At 37.9% G+C, this 19196-nt stretch overlaps 1 protein-coding gene across 3 annotated transcripts in view; it reads right to left on the bottom strand.

Moving 5' to 3' along the window:
* The window catches only part of LOC127452086 (dedicator of cytokinesis protein 6-like), a 90726-nt gene that overhangs the window by 13525 nt on the left and 58005 nt on the right, over nt 1–19196 (bottom strand). Inside the window, exons 24-38 of one of the 3 annotated variants that reach the window (XM_051717261.1) lie at nt 17352–17435; nt 16986–17081; nt 16730–16870; nt 16437–16550; nt 12236–12406; nt 10836–10975; nt 8449–8618; nt 8113–8261; nt 5938–6120; nt 5362–5488; nt 5164–5248; nt 4805–4901; nt 2817–2951; nt 2275–2427; nt 1983–2141 (exon numbers count right to left, since the gene is read on the bottom strand). In XM_051717261.1, coding sequence (XP_051573221.1) covers nt 1983–2141; nt 2275–2427; nt 2817–2951; nt 4805–4901; nt 5164–5248; nt 5362–5488; nt 5938–6120; nt 8113–8261; nt 8449–8618; nt 10836–10975; nt 12236–12406; nt 16437–16550; nt 16730–16870; nt 16986–17081; nt 17352–17435 — 2004 coding nt within the window. The other 2 variants (XM_051717262.1, XM_051717263.1) reach the window with 2 other exon arrangements.

Here is a 19196-nt window from a genome sequence, read left to right as displayed (position 1 = left end):
ATTGAATAAATGCAATAATACAGTGTTTAAAAAATAACTGAGTTAAAGGGATAGTTCACCCAAAATTGAAAATTCTCTCAAACACTGATGCATGCGCAGAGCGCAAGATGGCACTAGGAAGTAGAATCGAGCTTAAAAATCATGATTGCCAAGGTGACCGCTGATGTCAAAATTTATAGTGAAAATTTCGTTATATTTTGATCTGTTCTCACACAAAACTGATCTGGTCTCACTTCAGAAGACATGGATTAAACCACTGGAGTCTTATGGATTACTTTTATGCTGCCTTTATATGCTTTTTGGAGCTTTTGGTCACCATTCACTTGCATTGTATGGACCTAGAGAGCTGAAATATTCTTCTAAAAATCTTCATTTGTGTTCAGCAGAAGAAAGTCATACACTTCTGGGATGGCATGAGGGTGAGTAAATGATGAGAGAATTATAATTTTTGGTTAACTATCCCCTTAAATGTTGTATTTAACTACTCACATGATTTTAAATGAAATTAGCTTGAAATGAAATTAGGGGGTCTCCTGTTACATTCTGAGACCCCCCGTAAATTGAACCATGCCTGAATGGCATATAAAAAACAAATACTATGGTTGGTCACTTTACATGTCAATCAGACAGTTCCTGTCTGAGTGGGTGGTTTTTGACCAAAATAATCTGCAAAGTGAACCAGATTTTAAGCAGTCAGAGAAGTATGGCTACTAGGGGTGTACATCGGACGTTTCATCATGATATGATCTTATATCGATTCTCTTGGCCTGTGATACGATATTTGGCGATACTTCAATGTCTGCCGCTATACGATTCGATGCAGGGGCCTGCAATCGATATTCCGATATTATGTGCCTAATTTACACAATCAATTAAAAAATGTTTGCCCTCAAATGCAACCAAAATATAATTTTATTCAGCTCTCTGTATACACATTGGGACATCCACAACAAAATAAGTTACTTCAGATGTTGAAAACAATTATACAGATAAATAATATAAAAATAAAGTCGCACACAAGTGATCATCACTCGTTTGATGACAGCTAATTTTTCAGTTTAGTCCAATTCAAAATACTTACTTATCCATGATTTGTTTCCAATTATCCGTGCTATCCATGGTTTTCTTGGCTACAACTTCCACAGTTGTAATGAAAAATTCTGTTACAATTAACTGGGATAAATGTAAGTAAGGGTGCAGATGTGTAGATGTGTAAAGTCTTATAACTGATGCTGGAGCTGAGCAGGTGTTTCTATTTCCCTCGTTAGTGCTGTTCAGAATGTCGGCGTTGTCAAGATGTTTCACATGGTTGAACTTCTCCATGGTACATTAAAATGGCAAATTCTCATGTAAAATTCAAATCAGTCGCATGCACAACCGATGTTGATGGAAGCCCGAATTAATCGCACATGTGAGCCGCTCTGCGTTTGTCACAAGAGCTCACATTTTAAGGAGAGCCTGGTTGACATGCTCGCACCGATCCTGTCACTGGTCTGGAGCTCGCGTTTTGCGGGAAGCCTGGTTGACGCGTTCACACGGATAGCACAGTGCAAATTGGCTTCAAAGACCCCGCGCACATCCGTCCCACAAGAAAAGCGTATTTAGCTCTCATAAAGTGAAATGAATGTAATAAGGTTGCTTCATCACCTGATGGAAATGCGTACGGATGTGGCTGACATGAGAGTATTTAAATAAAAGTGCAACTTAAAAAATGTCTATATCGATATTTACGCATTATATAGATAACATTGGATCATTGGTTATTGGATCGATGCATCGATCCAGATTGATGGATCGTTACACCCCTAATGGCTACATGAGATATCTAAGCAAGTCATTTAGCAGACGCTTTTATCCTTACTCCAGGGTACAATAGAGGTGACTCAAGGGTTGTCATGCCATGTGGGATTCAAACCAACAAACTTTTGGTTCCTATCCAGGATCTTTATCCACAACAAGTGACTCCAAATGTTAAAATGTACCTGCTCAGGAAAGGGGGAATCTCTGAGCTCCAGGTCATCCTCGGCATATGTGAGGATGGTCTTTAATGAGCGACGCAAATGTTCTTCATTGAAGGTCTGGGAGGTTCCCACGAGTGACGACAGAGACATGGTCACCTGCATCTTCACACGGGCAAAATTCTACAGAATGTGGATAAAAGGCACAACAGACTTTACAGATTACCAAACAATATCAACACTTGATCTCTAAGTCTACAACTTTCTAGAGGTATGAAAGCACTGGAAACAAACATGGGAGTTTAATGTGCCTTACATTGCCGATCTCAAAGTTCTGTCTCATGAGCAGGTAGAGGGAGGCGCTGGCGTGGCTGCGTACAGAACTCACGCTGCTGCTGCAATGACGCAGTAACCGCAAACACAGATCGGCACACAACTCTGTGTCCTCCTCAAATAACATCTCTGGGAACTACATAAACACACACAAGCAGAGCTTCAACTCTTCTTTCTAATAATTTGTGAGAGGTGAGAAAGTAGATCAATCTTGTTAGACATTTTTTTTTTCGATCGCCCAGGCGGATTCTTGTGTTCTCATCAAGTGACCAATGAGCTTCTTTTACTGAAGAACCGATAAGTCGTCATGCTCTGATCTAAAAAAAAATGTATCCACATTTTAATTTGATGTATCATTCATGTCTATAGAACAAATGGTGCAGAACAAATTTTATGCCACCCTTTAATACTCAGGGTCAGGGATCTTAACAAATCCTGAACCCAGAACATGAGCAATAGTAACTTTAATATTGATGCTTTCCATAGAAAACAACAGAAATGACACTTTAAAAGACACACACGCACCTTGTAGACCAGAGCTCTCTGTGTGCTGAAGCAGTGTTGCAGGAAGAGGGCACTCTGGTTTCCTGCCATACTGTGGAGAAGAACTCTCAGCACCCCACCCAACACACTCTCTTTCAGCTCTGACATCACCACCGTCTGATGCAAACACACACACAAACACACACACACACACAAACAGCCTTTACCTATGTGAAAGTTTGTACACCAACTCATTCTTTATTATTATTATTTTCAACATTTCAGAATAATAGCAAAGTCTTCAAAACCATGAAATAACACAAATATAAGTATGGAAATTATGTAGTGACCAAATGAGGTTAAACAAATACTTTGGAATTCTCTAAACCAGGTACCACCAGGCATAATTTTTAAACAGTCAGTATGTTTACATATATAGTTATAATCAAGCTATAAAGGGTTTTTGCATAGTCCAGCTACAGTCTTAATCTACTGTATCTGTCCAAGTACACATGACACAATGGTAATTGAATATTTGATGGAAGGACTTTAGCTGAGGAAGTGCCAGAATACATGTTGCGCATCACCTCTGTCTTTCGGAACTTAAGCAGAACGTAGAGTCCAATTGTTGTCCGATTAACGTGTACACATGCTGGACGAAGCTGAGCTACCATTGCATTATCTAGGTCTGTTAGTCCAACTTTGTAGAATTTGAACTGGTATGATGCACACTAAAGGTCTGTTCACACCAAATCCGTGACGATTTTGCAAAACAAACTTCCGACAAAAGGTCTATTCACACCGAATCCGTAAAAAATGAAACAAAAAACTACTTCACCCCTGTACAGTAGGCGGTGCTTTTGCTATTCTACAAACATTTATACTTCTTTCCTGCCCAGACCCTTCAGCTGTCAATGCAAGAGATGAATATATTGAATGCAGGTAAAGCATTTATTTACCTAATTTGGCCTACCTGTTTCATTATTTTCTTTCCATGGTGTTGATGTATTTTGAGGAGTGTATAATCTGTGTTTTTTTATGTGAGTGAGATGAGTATGAATATGAGCATATTTATATTTCACATGTAATTTGCTACAGTTATATTCCAATGGGACTCCCAAACCCAACTTCTCTTTTTTTAATGCCTGGATTAAATAACACAAGGTGCAGTGAAATAAATACATGTGGTATAATGAACGTTAAGAATAACAGGTATAATATAAAATATGATGCATAACATTAAAAATAACATAAAAGAAATCACTGGTTCAAGGTCTTTTCTGTATTTAAATTATTGCATACTTGTATTGAATTCAGGGTTTCTTGTGCATAGTTTGAAAAGAGCAATATAACTTTAGGAATACTTTGTTATATTAACCTTGCAATAAAAATATAAGTGTGGTTCTGCAATTCGGTTGTCTAAAGTAAAATACTGCATGCAAACAATCTTTTTATGGGATATTTTACTACAAGCTTGAAACAAAAAAATCTGACCACTCTCTGTAAAAAAAAAAATCCTTCGGATTGTAGGAGGACAATTTGTCGGACCCAGTTTGAATAGTGAAATGGGAATCCATTGTTCAAAAAGCTTGTTTGAAACAAACATTTGCATTGAAAAAATGTACTTGGTTGTAACAGGCCTTTAAGTGTTTACATGAATGAATGAATGTTACATTTATATAGCAATTTTCTGACACTACACCTAAAGCGCTTTTCACAGTAAACAGGGAACTCTCCTCAACCACCACCAGTGTGCAGCATCCACCTGGATGATGCGACGGAAGCCATAGATCGCCAGTACGCTCACCACACACCAGCTATTGGTGGAGAGGAGAGAGTTTACATGACATTTTAAGACAAATGATTGTTTTATTCTGACTGAAATCAAACTTTTAAAGTGCTTGTAAACATACTGAGTATTGAAGGAGTTCCATGCATGATGTCCACATATTAATGTGATAATGTGAAAGAGAGAGAGAGAGAGGGAGGGGGGAGAGAGGGAGAGAGAGAGAGAGAGAAGCCTCCTTTACTTTCACTATGATCTCCAGTGTGTCCAGGACTATTAGAGCAGCTTCTGTCGCCAAGTTTCCATCCACTACTGACTCCTGCTCCACCTCTGCCTTAGTTCTGCGCAGAGACAGTGTTTACAGTGAGCTATTCATAGTTCCCACCCGACACACACACACACACACACACACACACACACACACACACACACACACACACACACACACACACACAGCCAGCCAAACATGTACCCTGTGATTATGTGCTTCATTAATTTGAAGGACAGCTAGAGCAACACAGCATCACAGACATCCAGTGAAAGTGAAGAGCAATGGAAAAATATTTCAAAATTGACATGAAAAAAAAAAAAAAAAAGACACACTTGTCCACTCTGTCTGCGTTCTGTCTCCAGTGAGGGACATTTTTCCTCCAGCGGACATTCTCCTGGCCCCCGTAAGGACTGCGTTCTGAAGAAGGCAAAATTATTAATTTAATAAAATAAATAAATAAATAAATAATAATAAAAAACTTAATGCAGAAACATTTATTCAGATGAACACACAGAAAGCGTCTGTTGTACCTCTGCAGCGGCGGACCATCTCCTGTCTTGCTCCGATGGTGCCCAGTATGGCCTCCTCCAGACGAGCCTTCATGTCCTGAGACTTCTTAAAGGTCAAACTGTTGATCCTCTCCAGGGCCTTTTTCCCCTGAGATGGAGCACAATGAACAGGATGATCAAAAAAAGTTTGGCATTCAACACACAAATCTGCAGAATGTGTAATTTCCAGATTGTATAACAGGGGAAAAAGTGTTAGAAACATTAGAACTATTAATGTAGGTGAAAAAAAAACATTTGATCAAAATGTATGTATTTGGTGTACGAAGAATAGTGATAGACCAGTACATCTGCAATTTTATCGGCACTGGCCAATAACTGCTTGGCCAAATGGTAGCTCCAGACTTTGTCATTTGTGTCAGTTCAAAAATCTACCAACATTTAAACAGTACATAATAAACATTTTTAAACAATTTAAATCTTTTCAATTTGACATTTTAGTTAAAGGGGTCATGTTAGTCAGCATTTTGTGTTTTGTATACATCGGCCATTGATATATCCATATTGATCAAGAATGATGGGAAGGGAATGTGGATCTACCTTGTATTCGAAACAGGACAGACAGAGGTGCAGAAGATCAAGCAAACGGTTGATTTGTGGCACAGACAGGTTGGAAACCCAGCGTTCCAACAGACCAGCGTCTGCATTCTTCCACACCCACAGGAAACACACCAACAGAGTCCGGCTACACTCCGCTGAGAGGGCGCTACACTGACGGCCCGCCTGAGAGAGAAACAAAATGTAAATAAATACTGACACACAACAACAAACACAACAAAGCTGTCGGCTTCCACTGCTTGGCTTTATTAGACATTACAACGGCAGCCTGTTTGTTGCAGGTATATACAGAGGATGTCCTTACACACCCGTATGTATAATAAACACTAACACACATGACCCTCATTTCCTCAGCCATACACAAGCCATTAATATTCACTTATGGCCAGTGAGTTCACTTTTGACTCTTGTGTATGTTCAGGTACAAAGTAATTCCCTAAGTGGTAATGCAGTAGAATGGCTCCTCTAATGGATGTTGAGACACTGCAGCTGTGACCTCTTTTCAATCAACATGAGGGAAAATTCCAAAGACCTTCATGTATCACAAGAACTTCTATTTCTGTTAAAAGCATATTCTACACATTTTGTGACAATAAGCTGTAAGCAAATAAACAATATATGTCTTTTTGTTAACATTTTACAATAAGATATTGCATGTTAACATTAATGAATACAACAGTTCATATGAACTTACAATGATACTTTTAATATTGATATCTATAAATAAATATTGCTTGCTGTTTATTTCTAGATATACTACAACATTTTGAACATTAGAAGTTATATGTGTTAGCATTAGATAATGCAATATGAGCTAACATCATCTTCTTTCGGCTGCTCCCATTAGGGGTCGCTACAGCAGACCATCTGTGATCTGCATATTTGACTTAGCACAGGTTTTACGCTGGATGCCCTTCCTGACGCAACCCCCAGTGGCTGGGGGACTCTCACTCACACCTACGGGGCAATTTAGAGTCTCCAATTCACTTAACCTACATGTTTTGCAATATGAGCTAACATGAACTTACAATAAATAATAGTATATTTATAAATTAACATTAAGATTAACAAAAGTTATTATTGTTCATTGTTAGTTAAAATGACTTTCTTCTGCTGAACACAAATTCAGAATTTCTAAAAATTCACCAAAAATCACAAAGGCAGCATAAAATTAATCCATTTGTGTGAGAAACTGATAAATGTTTAAGTCCTTTTTTATTAATTTTGTTTACCATAAATCTCCGCTTTCACTTCCAAAATGTAAAAGTGAAAGTGGAGATTTAGGGTAAAAAGGACTTATATGTTGATCTGTTTCTCACCCAAACTTATCATATCATTTCATAAAACATGGATTAAACCACTGGAGTCATTTGGATGACTTTTATGCTGCCTTTATGTGCTTTTTGGAGCTTCAAAGTTCTGGTCACCATTCACTTGCATTGTATGGACCTACAGAGCTGAGATATTCTTCTAAAAATCTTAATTTGTGTTCAGCAGAAGAAAGAAAGTTATACACATCTGGGATGGCATGAGGGTGAGTAAATTAGGTAGATTTTTTATTTTTTCACCCAATTTGGAATGCCCAATTCCCTATGTACTTTTAAGTCCCCGTGGTCACGTAGTGATTCGCCTCAATCCGGATGGTGGAGGACGAATCCCAGCTGCCTCCGCGTCTGAGACCATCAACACGCGCATCTTATCACGTGGCTTGTTGAGCGCGTTGCCACGGAGACATAGCGCATGTGGAGGCTTCACGCCATCCACCGCGGCATCCACGCTCAACTCACCGTGCGCCCCACCGAGAACAAACCACATTACAGTGACCACGAGGAGGTTACCCCATGTGACTCTACCCTCCCTAGCAACCGGGCCAATTTGGTTGCTTAGGAGACCTGGCTGGAGTCATAAGTTAGGTAGTATTAATTTTTAGGTAACTTTTATTGTTCCTTTTACCTTCAATATATTGCTATTATCTTACAATTATCAAAATAATTATTTTATTCAATTTGGTACTTTATTTTAAATCTGATACCATACAGTAGACCTGTTGTAAGGTCTTTGCTTTGTTTGTTCATACTGTCCCTGAGAAAACGACCCATTGAAAATAAATAAAAAGTCTTACAATTCCCAAAGTAAATGATTTCAGCAGGTACTCACCACTGAAGGTAAAGTAAAAGAGTTGGGTTTGGAATGGGGGAGTGGTGAGCCAGCGATCGCCATAGCAACAGACTGGCTGATGGTGCCATTGTCTGGGTCGTTATCGTCAATGAGTGCTGAGGCGTGACGTACACGCTGAGGGGACGTGTCTGTGACACACAAAAGTAGAAAGATTCATATCTCAACTGAAATAGGACTTTTGTTCAGTGTTTTTAAATATCTCTCTGGAGCTCTGACCTTTGAAAGACTATTCAAGTCATAAACAGAGTTTGTATAAATAACGGAAGAGATAAGCTGGCTGCTCTATTGTGGGCGCTGGGCTAGAGACTAACTGACCGGTGAAGTCGTGAAGCTGGGGTAGAGTCTCCATGACAACGGGGATGAGTGGCAGGTAGAGCTGGGCGATGTGAGAGCGGACCTGAGGGTCTGTGTAGCGGGGGTCTGCATCATGACTGCACAGCAGAGAATGCAGTGCACTGATGGCCTTCTTGTGAAGGAAAAAAACACTGAGAGAGAGAAAAATGTAGAGAGATATGAGCTGTGTGACTGGAGGTGTTAGTTTCTTACTAGTAGGAGCATCTTAAAAAAAACAGGTCTAATATATGGATTTGCACAATATAGTGGTGACCATATTGGTATTGCACATAATTCTTTTTTTAATTTTTTTTATTATTGGTATTGGTCTGATTAGGCTGATTTTCACCCTTTAAAAATTCCACTTCAAACTATACGGTACTCTTTTTCTATGCCAGGTTTTAAAAGTACTGAACCATTTTTCTATCTTTTCTAATGTACATTAAAGTAATTTGATGCATGATTTCACTTGCAGCATGTGATCTGACCTCGTATGAAGGTATGTTTTGTTGTTTGGAAACAAAAGTGCCAGTAATACCGGTACTCCTGTTAGACATCTGAAAAACTTAAAGCACTGCTGTTCTTTATTTTTAAGGAATATTCCAGGATGAATACAAGTGAAGCTTAATTAACAGCATTTGTGGCAAAATGTTGATAACTATAAAAATGATTTAACTTGTCCCTCGTTTATCAAATAAAAAAAGCAGTTACATAAGGCACTTCCAATGGAAGTGAAAGGGGCCAGTCCATAAACATGTTAGTTTCAAAAGGATAGCAACAAGATGTAATCATTATACATGTTAACATGATTTTAGTGTGATGGAATTGCTTACTAACTTTATCTGTGTAGTTATTTCCAGTACTGGGATTACTGGGTTTAGTTGTCATAGCAACTTAATTGTAATATTGGAGGTTTTGTAGGTTAGTAAGTGATGTTAACATTTCTAATGTTTATATCTTGTTAGTGGGAAAGTTACAAAAAAAAGTAATCCACAACAAATTACTAACTACTTCTCTAAAAAATTATAATCAGATTACTTTACTGATTACTTCATTGAAAAAGTAATCACACTACTAATTATTTTACTTTCAAGTTACTTTCTAAACATTTTTTAGTTTTTCCCACTCAACAAATTCAAAATAATGTCTATTTTCTCCTTGTTCATTATCACACACCCTTCAGCTGTCACAGAAATGCAAACAGATACACATCAACAAATGAATTTCTATTTTAATTGTATTAAACATCAGTAATATTTTTTTTTAGAAATATTTGTAATCAAAGTAATGTACCTAAAACTAATTACTTTCACTGAAAGTCAGTAACTATATTCTAAGAATTTAAAATGTTATGTGTTACACTACGTTACAGTAACGAATTACTTTGTAATCCGATTACACCCAACACTGCATCTTGTAGCTATACTTTTGAAACAGTGTGTATTTTAACATTTATAGACTGGCTTCATTTTTTTCAATTTAAATGTCTCACTGTAACAGCAATTTCTTTTCTTTCTTTTTTAAGTAAGTGAAGGACGAGTCAAAATAATTTTTGGTGGAAATCAACATTATGCCACAAATGCTGTTAATTGAGCTTAACTTGAATTGAACCCGGTATATTACATTAATACTGACAGTTAACTTAGATAATTACTAATAAAGAAAAATTAACTGTTTACTTAACCATGGGGGATACAAATGTTTAACAGGCTGAGAAGAGGAGCAATGAGTGAGTCGGTCAAATTTTTGTAAAAAATATTGAATAGGAGGTCACTGCAAATACTGAGAACATGCGACTTTGCATATAAAGTTGGGTATCAACTCAGGATCTTTATCTAAAAGTAAAAAGGCAGCATTTTTTGTGAAGGCAGCTGACTTAGAGGCAAATGTTCCTGTCTTTTCAGTGTTATTTCCTGATTTCTACAAATTGTAGAATTTAAAATGAAAGCTATATTTTATATTTTAAAAAATATGGAAATGTATTATGCAGGCACTAATGTGTTGGAAAATAGAAATTAAGGTATCTTTTATTTTCTTGCCCTTTTTATGGTTAAGTATTTAAAAGAAATGTGTGAAGGCTACATGCCATTGTTTTAATTTAATTGGATAATAAATTAATTTGACTTTTTCCAAATAAAGGATTGTGCTTAATAGCATATTATTATGCTGTACTATTGAATTAAGTATGGACGATTGTGAAATTTCACTGCTATTGGTATTGAATACTAAGAACATGCAAAACAGTATAAATGTGTAATATCTTTTATCAAAATAATACAAATAAATAGGCTTTTGGTATCAGCAAAATAAATAAATAAAGAGACATCAGTGCATCCCTAGTAAAACAACTTGACGTGAAGGTGTCTCACCCCTCTCCGTCTGGCTCGAGGATGAGTGACAGTTCAGACAGCAGCAGGCCAGAAAGAAAATGCTGCTGGCGGAACGGCACAGACAGTTCGAACATGCTGACCACACCTTGATCCTGAACATGACTGGAGAATGCTGAACTCTACAAAAAAAACAGAAAGACATAGAAAACGTATGCTTCAGCACAACCATGATAAAGTGCACTTTTTTTTTTTTTTTTTTTTTTTTTAAAAGGAACCCCTCCAGGAGTGTTGAGTTTTTTATAATGTGGTTATGTGGCAGACAGGCAGCAGCAGAACAGAATATTAATTTAACTGTCATCTCCCATCAATACTATGACAAACACTTCAACGCAGAGTTACATGCAAATTAAGAAATTCCACACCACTAACACTAGATTTCTGTGGATTATGTGGGCAATTACAAAATATAAAAATTTTCAATAAAGACCATGAACTTCTAGATCTCAAAATATTATTGACTCTTCCTGCAAAGCTGAATGTGCTTAAGGGAAAATATATCTGCCTCATTTTAATTCACCTCATGCATTATCATCAAGAGTATTCAAAATCAAGAGCTGTGCTTCGAAGAGTTAAAAGGAATATTCCAGGTTCAATACAAGTTAAGCTCTATTGGCAGCATTTGTGGCATAAAGTAATACCACAGAAAAAAATTAAACATCACTCAAAAAAACGGCTAAAGTAACATTTACAATGAAAGAATACTGGGCCAGTGTTCAAGAGGATTTAATAGCAGAAATGTGAAACTCAAATTTTTGTTAAAGCACCTTAACATATTTTTAGAGCTGTAAAGTTGTCCAAATTGTATTTTTCTGATATCCTTGCACATGTCACACGAAAGTTACTGGCTTTACATGGTTATGACAATGAAGTTGACAATAAAGACTGGATATAGCCAAAATCAGTCAGTCCACTGGTGGCCATCTTGGTAACACTTTTGGGAAGATATTTCCATTCATGAAAGTACAGCACCTATCTACTTGAATGGGGAAAGACCGAAATCTCAAAACGGTTGGTCAAAATAGTGATCAAAGAACATATATTTCAAATCAGCAGTAAAATTTTCCCGGCTTGTAAAACTAATGCACATGTGCGCTCTAGAGTTGATTGACAGATGATGTCTGTATCTAAAAGGTGATTGGCTCTTTTACCTGTAAGGCGGGACTTCCTTTCTACATCCATTGACCATTGGGTGCTCCAATTTCTCCCATTCATTTTAATAAAAGTGGCCCATCTCTGCTAAATTGTCTCTGATATAACTTATACCAACATGTATAAAGTCTTGTGGCTATACTTCAAGTAACAGAAAAGCACTGAGATAGTCTAAATAATGTGCCCTCAAAACTGTGTTTGAAGGAGTTTTAGTGAGCATGTGTGTGTACCTGAGAGGTTGTGGAGGATGTGGAGGGTGATGGGGATGCAGGGGGACTGAGAGTGGCACAGGGCAGATTCAGGGTGACATAGTGCTCATGACTGCAGACGATCCGGATGAAGTCCATCCTCAGTGCTGTCAGAGAGCTGGGGTTCTGTGCTGTGTGCAGTTTATTATTAATCTGAACACACACAAATGCACCAAACAGTTATTGGAAAGTCTCACACTAAAGGATCTGTCTGTAAGAAAACACAAGTGATGCATGCTTGTGTAGGATTGGGAACAAAGAACCGGTTTACATTTACATTTATGCATTTAGCAGACGCTTTTATCCTCAACAACAAACATTCCGCACGACCAGACAGTGTAGTCCGACTCCCAAACAAATGACTTATGAGCTGGTTCTTTTTAATGAATCTGTCTTTAAAATGTGCATTAAAGTGATGGAAATGTCTTATTCGCATGAACGAGGACATGTCATGTCCTTTTGTAAAGGGCGATGGCAATGCGCTCACCGATTGGTATAGGTGTGCGAGAGCTTGGTGTGACTGGCTCCACGAAAGGCCCGACCATGGCACACAATTCTTCAGACATAGTCCTGGTTAGTCAATAGTGCTTCACCCACAGATCGTCATTAAAGTGGGTCCTCAAAATCCACCAGAACTGTTTTGAGCGCGGGTGCTCCCAGGTATTTGGAGGCTGTCGAGGAATGGGAATAGCCATTTGAGCCCTCATTATGTGAGCTAATGCACTTATTCTGCGACGTCTCCTGGCAGCATTTAATAACATAATTTACAATTGCTTTATTACACCAAATGCAACTCTTCCCCGAAGCAAAGAGGTCATTCAGCTGCTTCACGACAAAAATGCAGGCTCCCTCACGATAATGGCCATTTACAGTTTATGGAAACGCAAATGTTTCGCATTTTCTTTAGTCAAATTTTCAGAAATGCGCAGCTAGTGTTCACCGTTTTTGCATTCAAACACAGCTGGACAGAGTACAACTCTGAATGCAGGGGTATCGAGTCGTGTTTTTCTAAATTTCAAACTATGTTTCACTTGACACAGCATAATAAAATGCTATGTATTTAACGCAACGTGACCAAAGTGAGACGTCTGACGCATGTGTACACTGAAGCATCCTTAAAAAAGCCCTTTTAATAAGTCTACCTCGGACAGATTGATGAATTCAATTACAAAATGGATTGCTGGGGACTGTGTTAGGCTTATGTTTAATGATACAGTGCATCCGGAAAGTATTCACAGCGCTTCACTTTTTCCACATTTTGTTATGTTACAACCTTATTCCAAAATGGATTAAATTCATTATTTTCCTAAAAATTCTACAAACAATACCCCATAATGACAACGTGAAAGAAGTTTGTTTGAAATCTTTGCAAATGTATTAAAAATAAAAAAACGAAATAAAATCACATGTACATAAGTATTCACAGCCTTTGCCATGACACACAAAATTGAGCTCAGGTGCATCCTGTTTCAACTGATCATCCTTGAGATGTTTCTACAATTTGATTGGAGTCCACCTGTGATAAATTCAGTTGATTGGACATGATTTGGAAAGGCACACACCTGTCTATATAAGGTCCCACAGTTAACAGTGCATGTCAGAGCACAAACCAAGCCATGAAGTCCAAGGAATTGTCTGTAGACCTCCGAGACAGGATTGTATCGAGGCACAGATCTGGGGAAGGGTACAGAAAAATTTCTGCAGCATTGAAGGTCCCAATGAGCACAGTGGCCTCCATCATCCGTAAATGGAAGAAGTTTGGAACCACCAGGACTCTTCCTAGAGCTGGCCGCCTGGCCAAACTGAGCGATCGGGGAGAAGGGCCTTAGTCAGGGAGGTGACCAAGAACCCGATGGTCACTCTGACAGAGCTCCAGCGTTTCTCTGTGGAGAGAGGAGTACCTTCCAGAAGAACAACCATCTCTGCAGCACTCCATCAATCAGGCCTGTATGGTAGAGTGGCCAGACGGAAGCCACTCCTCAGTAAAAGGCACATGACAGCCTGCCTGGAGTTTGCCAAAAGGCACCTGAAGGACTCTCAGACCATGAGAAACAAAACTCTCTGGTCTGATGAAACAAAGATTGAACTCTTTGGCCTGAATGGCAAGTGTCATGTCTGGAGGAAACCAGGCACCGCTCATCACCTGGCCAATACCATCCCTACAGTGAAGCATGGTGGTGGCAGCATCATGCTGTAGGGATGTTTTTCAGCGGCAGGAACTGGGAGACTAGTCAGGATCGAGGGAAAGATGAATGCAGCAATGTACAGAGACATCCTTGATGAAAACCTGCTCCAGAGCGCTCTGGACCTCAGACTGGGGCGAAGGTTCATCTTCCGACAGGACAACGACCCTAAGCACACAGCCAAGATAACAAAGGAGTGGCTATGGGACAACTCTGTGAATGTCCTTGAGTGGCCCAGCCAGAGCCCAGACTTGAACCCGATTGATCATCTCTGGAGAGATCTGAAAATGGCTGTGCACTGACGCTCCCCATCCAACCTGATGGAGCTTGAGAGGTCCTGCAAAGAAGAATGGGAGAAACTGCCCAAAAATAGGTGTGCCAAGCTTGTAGCATCATACTCAAAAAGACTTGAGGCTGTAATTGGTGTCAAAGGTGCTTCAGCAAAGTATTGAGCAAAGGCTGTGAATACTTATGTACATGTGATTTTTTTCGTTTTTTATTTTTAATAAATTTGCAAAGATTTCAAACAAACTTCTTTCATGTTGTCATTATGGGGTATTGTTTGTAGAATTTTGAGGAAAATAATGAATTTAATCCATTTTGGAATAAGGCTGTAACATAACAAAATGTGGAAAAAGTGAAGCGCTGTGAATACTTTCTGAATGCACTGTATGGTAATTATTTATTGACCTCTAAAGCCACTTTTTGCATTGTCTAACAGGGCTGGGTAAAAATATCGATTTTCTGATGCATCGGGATCTTCGTTGGAACGATCTTGATATTGGTTCTTACATTCCAAGATAGATCTTTTACTTTGTGTGGTAACCCTCCATAATGCAAGTAAATCATTCACATATGCGACCAAATCTTGTGCTATATGACCTGAAAATGTCTATGATTAGCCACTGGCTGGTAAATGTTCAGATTTCACTCAACAATGATTGAGTAGTATAGTGGAGAAGTTATTAGCACAGAGATCCTTTCACTGTGTGTTGAAAGTAAAAGTTTGGTTTAACCCGTTCTGTGTCAAAAGATGAGATCCATGGATCCATATGTCACTGAATGTCTTGTTTAATACCCTTTCTGTTTTTTTTACAGCCAGTTGTTGATTAAAAACAACAAAAAAGAAACATTTAATTCTAATCACACATGGATGCGCTTAAGAAATTACGTACGTCTTCTCTCGTTATATGAGCTTGACTTAAAGAGACCGTATCGATTAAGCACATGTTCTACATATCAATGTAAATACTTGTCAATAGTACAAATTATGCAAGTAAACAATAAAAATGTATATGCAACATAATATATGCAATTTCAAGACATTCATTGATGGAATAGACTGAATTTGTACATTTTTAAAAAGCTAAAATGCGACCAATTTTAAGAAAAACTAATTATTAAATATAATTTGTAAAATGTATATTTTCAAATTGTACCTAGAATCGTTGCCTAGAAGGTTCTTTTATAATTAAGAGCATTCGCTGAGAGATAATTTATTTTATATGCAAGTAAAATGGATATTGTAACAGAAATGTACCCATATGCATCGATATCAAATCAAGATCGGAATCGAAAGCTTGTGAATTGAAATCAAATAATCTGTATCAATACCCAGCCACTTGTCTGCCACATGATGTAATGCATTTTAATAACCTGAATTATTTTATTCATTATATATTATATTTAAGATAATTTAAATATAATTATATATAATCATTTGTATCATTATTTATTGAATTATTTTTATTTGGGGGCCTTTCTCTGCAATTATCATGTAATTAATTCTATTAAAAATGTAAACCGATTGACAGCCCAAATTTTAATTAAAAACAAAAACAATAAAATACAATACCTAAAGATAGTATTCGTATTGCTTTGTATATTTGTTATGTGCATAGTTAGGACCAACTATTGTTCAAGTACTAAAAGAATCATTAAGGAACCAGGTGCATTACATTTTTTATGATTTCCATTACTATGCTTGTTTGTGTTTGTACCTGTTTATAATAGGAGCGGATGAGGTTAAAAACAAAGCCTCTGTCCATGAGAGAGATCAGGTCATTCAGGAAAAAGGCAAGACTGCTGTTTAACCTCTCCACTAGCTCAACATCCTGAAACATACACAGACAAAAGACCAGACAGAGATAAGCATGATTCCTGTTGATTCAGCTCTCCCCTGAGTAACAACAATAGTAAACAGTTAAATAAACAGAGCAGAACCCACTTCTACACAGTAAGGTCTATGTTCCTCCAGCAGCAGTAAAATGAGACAGATCTGCTGGTCTTTTACCTTGTGATATCTGCTGGCTATGTCTACACTGATGGCGCACACTAAGGCAGCAATGTCATCCACAAAGCGGTCTGGAAAGCGCTGGCGTCTGGGCATGTCCAGACGTGAGGACAGGAACAGATGATGTGCCATGCTCTTCACCTGTTATCACACCAAAGGAATGAGTGATGATATATTAAACTTCGGCTTAAAAAAGGCTAACTATTCTTTTAAATTGTCGCTGCAGAGAATGGCCGAGGTTGGAGGTTCAACTGACCATGAGTTGGAAGAAGAACCAGGCCTGCCGCAGAGACGCATCTCTCACGGTACTGGTGCTCACCACCCACTGGAGAGCCAACTCTTCATGAAGCAACTGAACACGAAGAGCATTATTAAAAACATGAAAAACATGAAGATATACTGGATCCAGACACATGCGTGCACACACATACATACTCAAGTTTTAGTGGACAACCTGTTATGCACACATTCTGTTCACACAATAAAGGCAGAAAACTTTGAAATGGTAATAAAAAATGTGTGAACAAGACAAAGTGACTAAAGGAACAGGGGAGTAAATGAAAGAATGGATGAATGAATAGGAAAGTGAACAAGTGAGTGAATGAGTGAGTATGTGCTCTACCTTCTTGGCGATCTGCCTGGAGGGAGGGCAGAGAAAGGAGGCAGTCTCGATGAATGCAGACATGCGATAACCACGCTCACTGGCCTGCAGACCAGCGGGTGAACACAGGAGAATGGTGGTGATGGTGGTGATGATGACGATGATGGATGGATAGGAAGATCAGAGAAAATGAGGAAAGAGGGATGAAACATTGCCTGCTGGATGCACAAACCCAGGTCCTTTTACAAACTGATCAACTGTTATAGGGGTTGCACTGACTTGTCCATTAGTCAACAAGTTGTGGATCAACTGAGAATAGTTGTGCTTGTTCTACATCGTTTGCGTGGATATATTTGAAATTAGGACTGGGCGATATGGCTACAAAAAATTCTCTCTCGATATTTCAGCCTATTGACGATATTCAATATTAATATGTAGATAATTACGTATTTGCTCTGAAATAACAAAAAAAGTGTTGTTTTTTTTAAATCAGAGGGACAATTATCTCATCCAAAAAAACACTGTAGCCAAGTAGATTTAATATTTTAAAGGCATTGAATAATTTTTTTTTTTTTTTTTTAAATAATAAAAGGCATGTTTCTCACAGTTTTTCACAAGGGAAAATTAGATTTAGGGCCCTATTTTCATAAGTGCACAAAATGCAACGCGACCATGCTAACGCTACAAACCTGTCTTATCCAATTTTCTTGAGAGTGCTAATTTTAAGCTAAATTTACATACCAGCGCACGCCACAGGTGAGCGTGGGTGGAAGATTTTGCGCTATCTGTGGGTGTATTGTATGATAATGAAGTGGCGCAAAGTGCAATTTGTTATTTTCCTGAGAAATTGGTCATTGCGCCAAGACGATTCAAAAGCACATCTATTCTCAGCACAAAGTCTAAACTCAGTTCCAGAATTTGCAATTTGGAGATTTCGCCAGAAGGTGGTAATAAAGTTCATGTCCAAACTCAAAGTGGAACATCAAATTATGTCCCTGACGATCACATTTGTAGCCGTTTTATGAAACAAATATTTATGAGATTTGTGTTAAAGTATCTTTAGGTCATGGTTTATTTTTCAATTGTTATTTCTGTGTTTATATTTACAATTGTATTTATGATCTAATTTGTATTGGTATTTTTCCACCTATTGTCGTGAAGTGATTTTTCAAATTTTTTTTTTTGAAAAATGGGCAGTGTAAAAGGTAGGGAAGGGTAAAATGTTTGAATTTGGTATGATTTTTTTTTTTTTTTTTTTTTTTACCACTTCATATTTTAATTATATTTTCATTTAGTTTTAAGTGTTATTTAAAATTAGAAATAGTTTTGGTTACACTGTATTATATCGCTGGTGCTTCACAGGGAATGGACTATATAACAGGACACAGATGGTTCTGGAGAAGAACCTCAGAATTATATTGCACTTGACCCAGCCCATTAGAGCTTTGCACGTAATTTGCCAAATATTATAATGCAATATATTTTCTGTCCTATTTACTTTTGGTGTCACCTGGAGCTTTTATTTTGACACTGAAAATGCTGTGTGTATTTGACAGTGTACAGTGTTTCACATCTGGTAAACTGCTGTCATCTCTTCCTTTTCTGTTGTATATGTGCCGTGTTTGTAGATTTGTATAATAACTTGTTGCAGTTCCTAATGTTTGGAATAGCGTGAATGCTTGAACATGCAGTACTTTTTTCAAAATGCATGTGAACTGCTCTAAAAGCGATAAAAACACGAGCCCATGACCCGCGTATGTGCACAGAACAGCACGTCACCCGTTTATTCTAAAGTGCGCACACAGACCATGTTTATGTGTCTTTAGTTGCAGCCTTTTGCAGTTTAATAATCACATATGATATATT

Source organism: Myxocyprinus asiaticus, chromosome 14, assembly GCF_019703515.2.
Source record: "Myxocyprinus asiaticus isolate MX2 ecotype Aquarium Trade chromosome 14, UBuf_Myxa_2, whole genome shotgun sequence".
Lineage (NCBI taxonomy): Eukaryota > Metazoa > Chordata > Actinopteri > Cypriniformes > Catostomidae > Myxocyprinus > Myxocyprinus asiaticus.
This window is presented reverse-complemented; position numbering and strand designations above follow the sequence as displayed.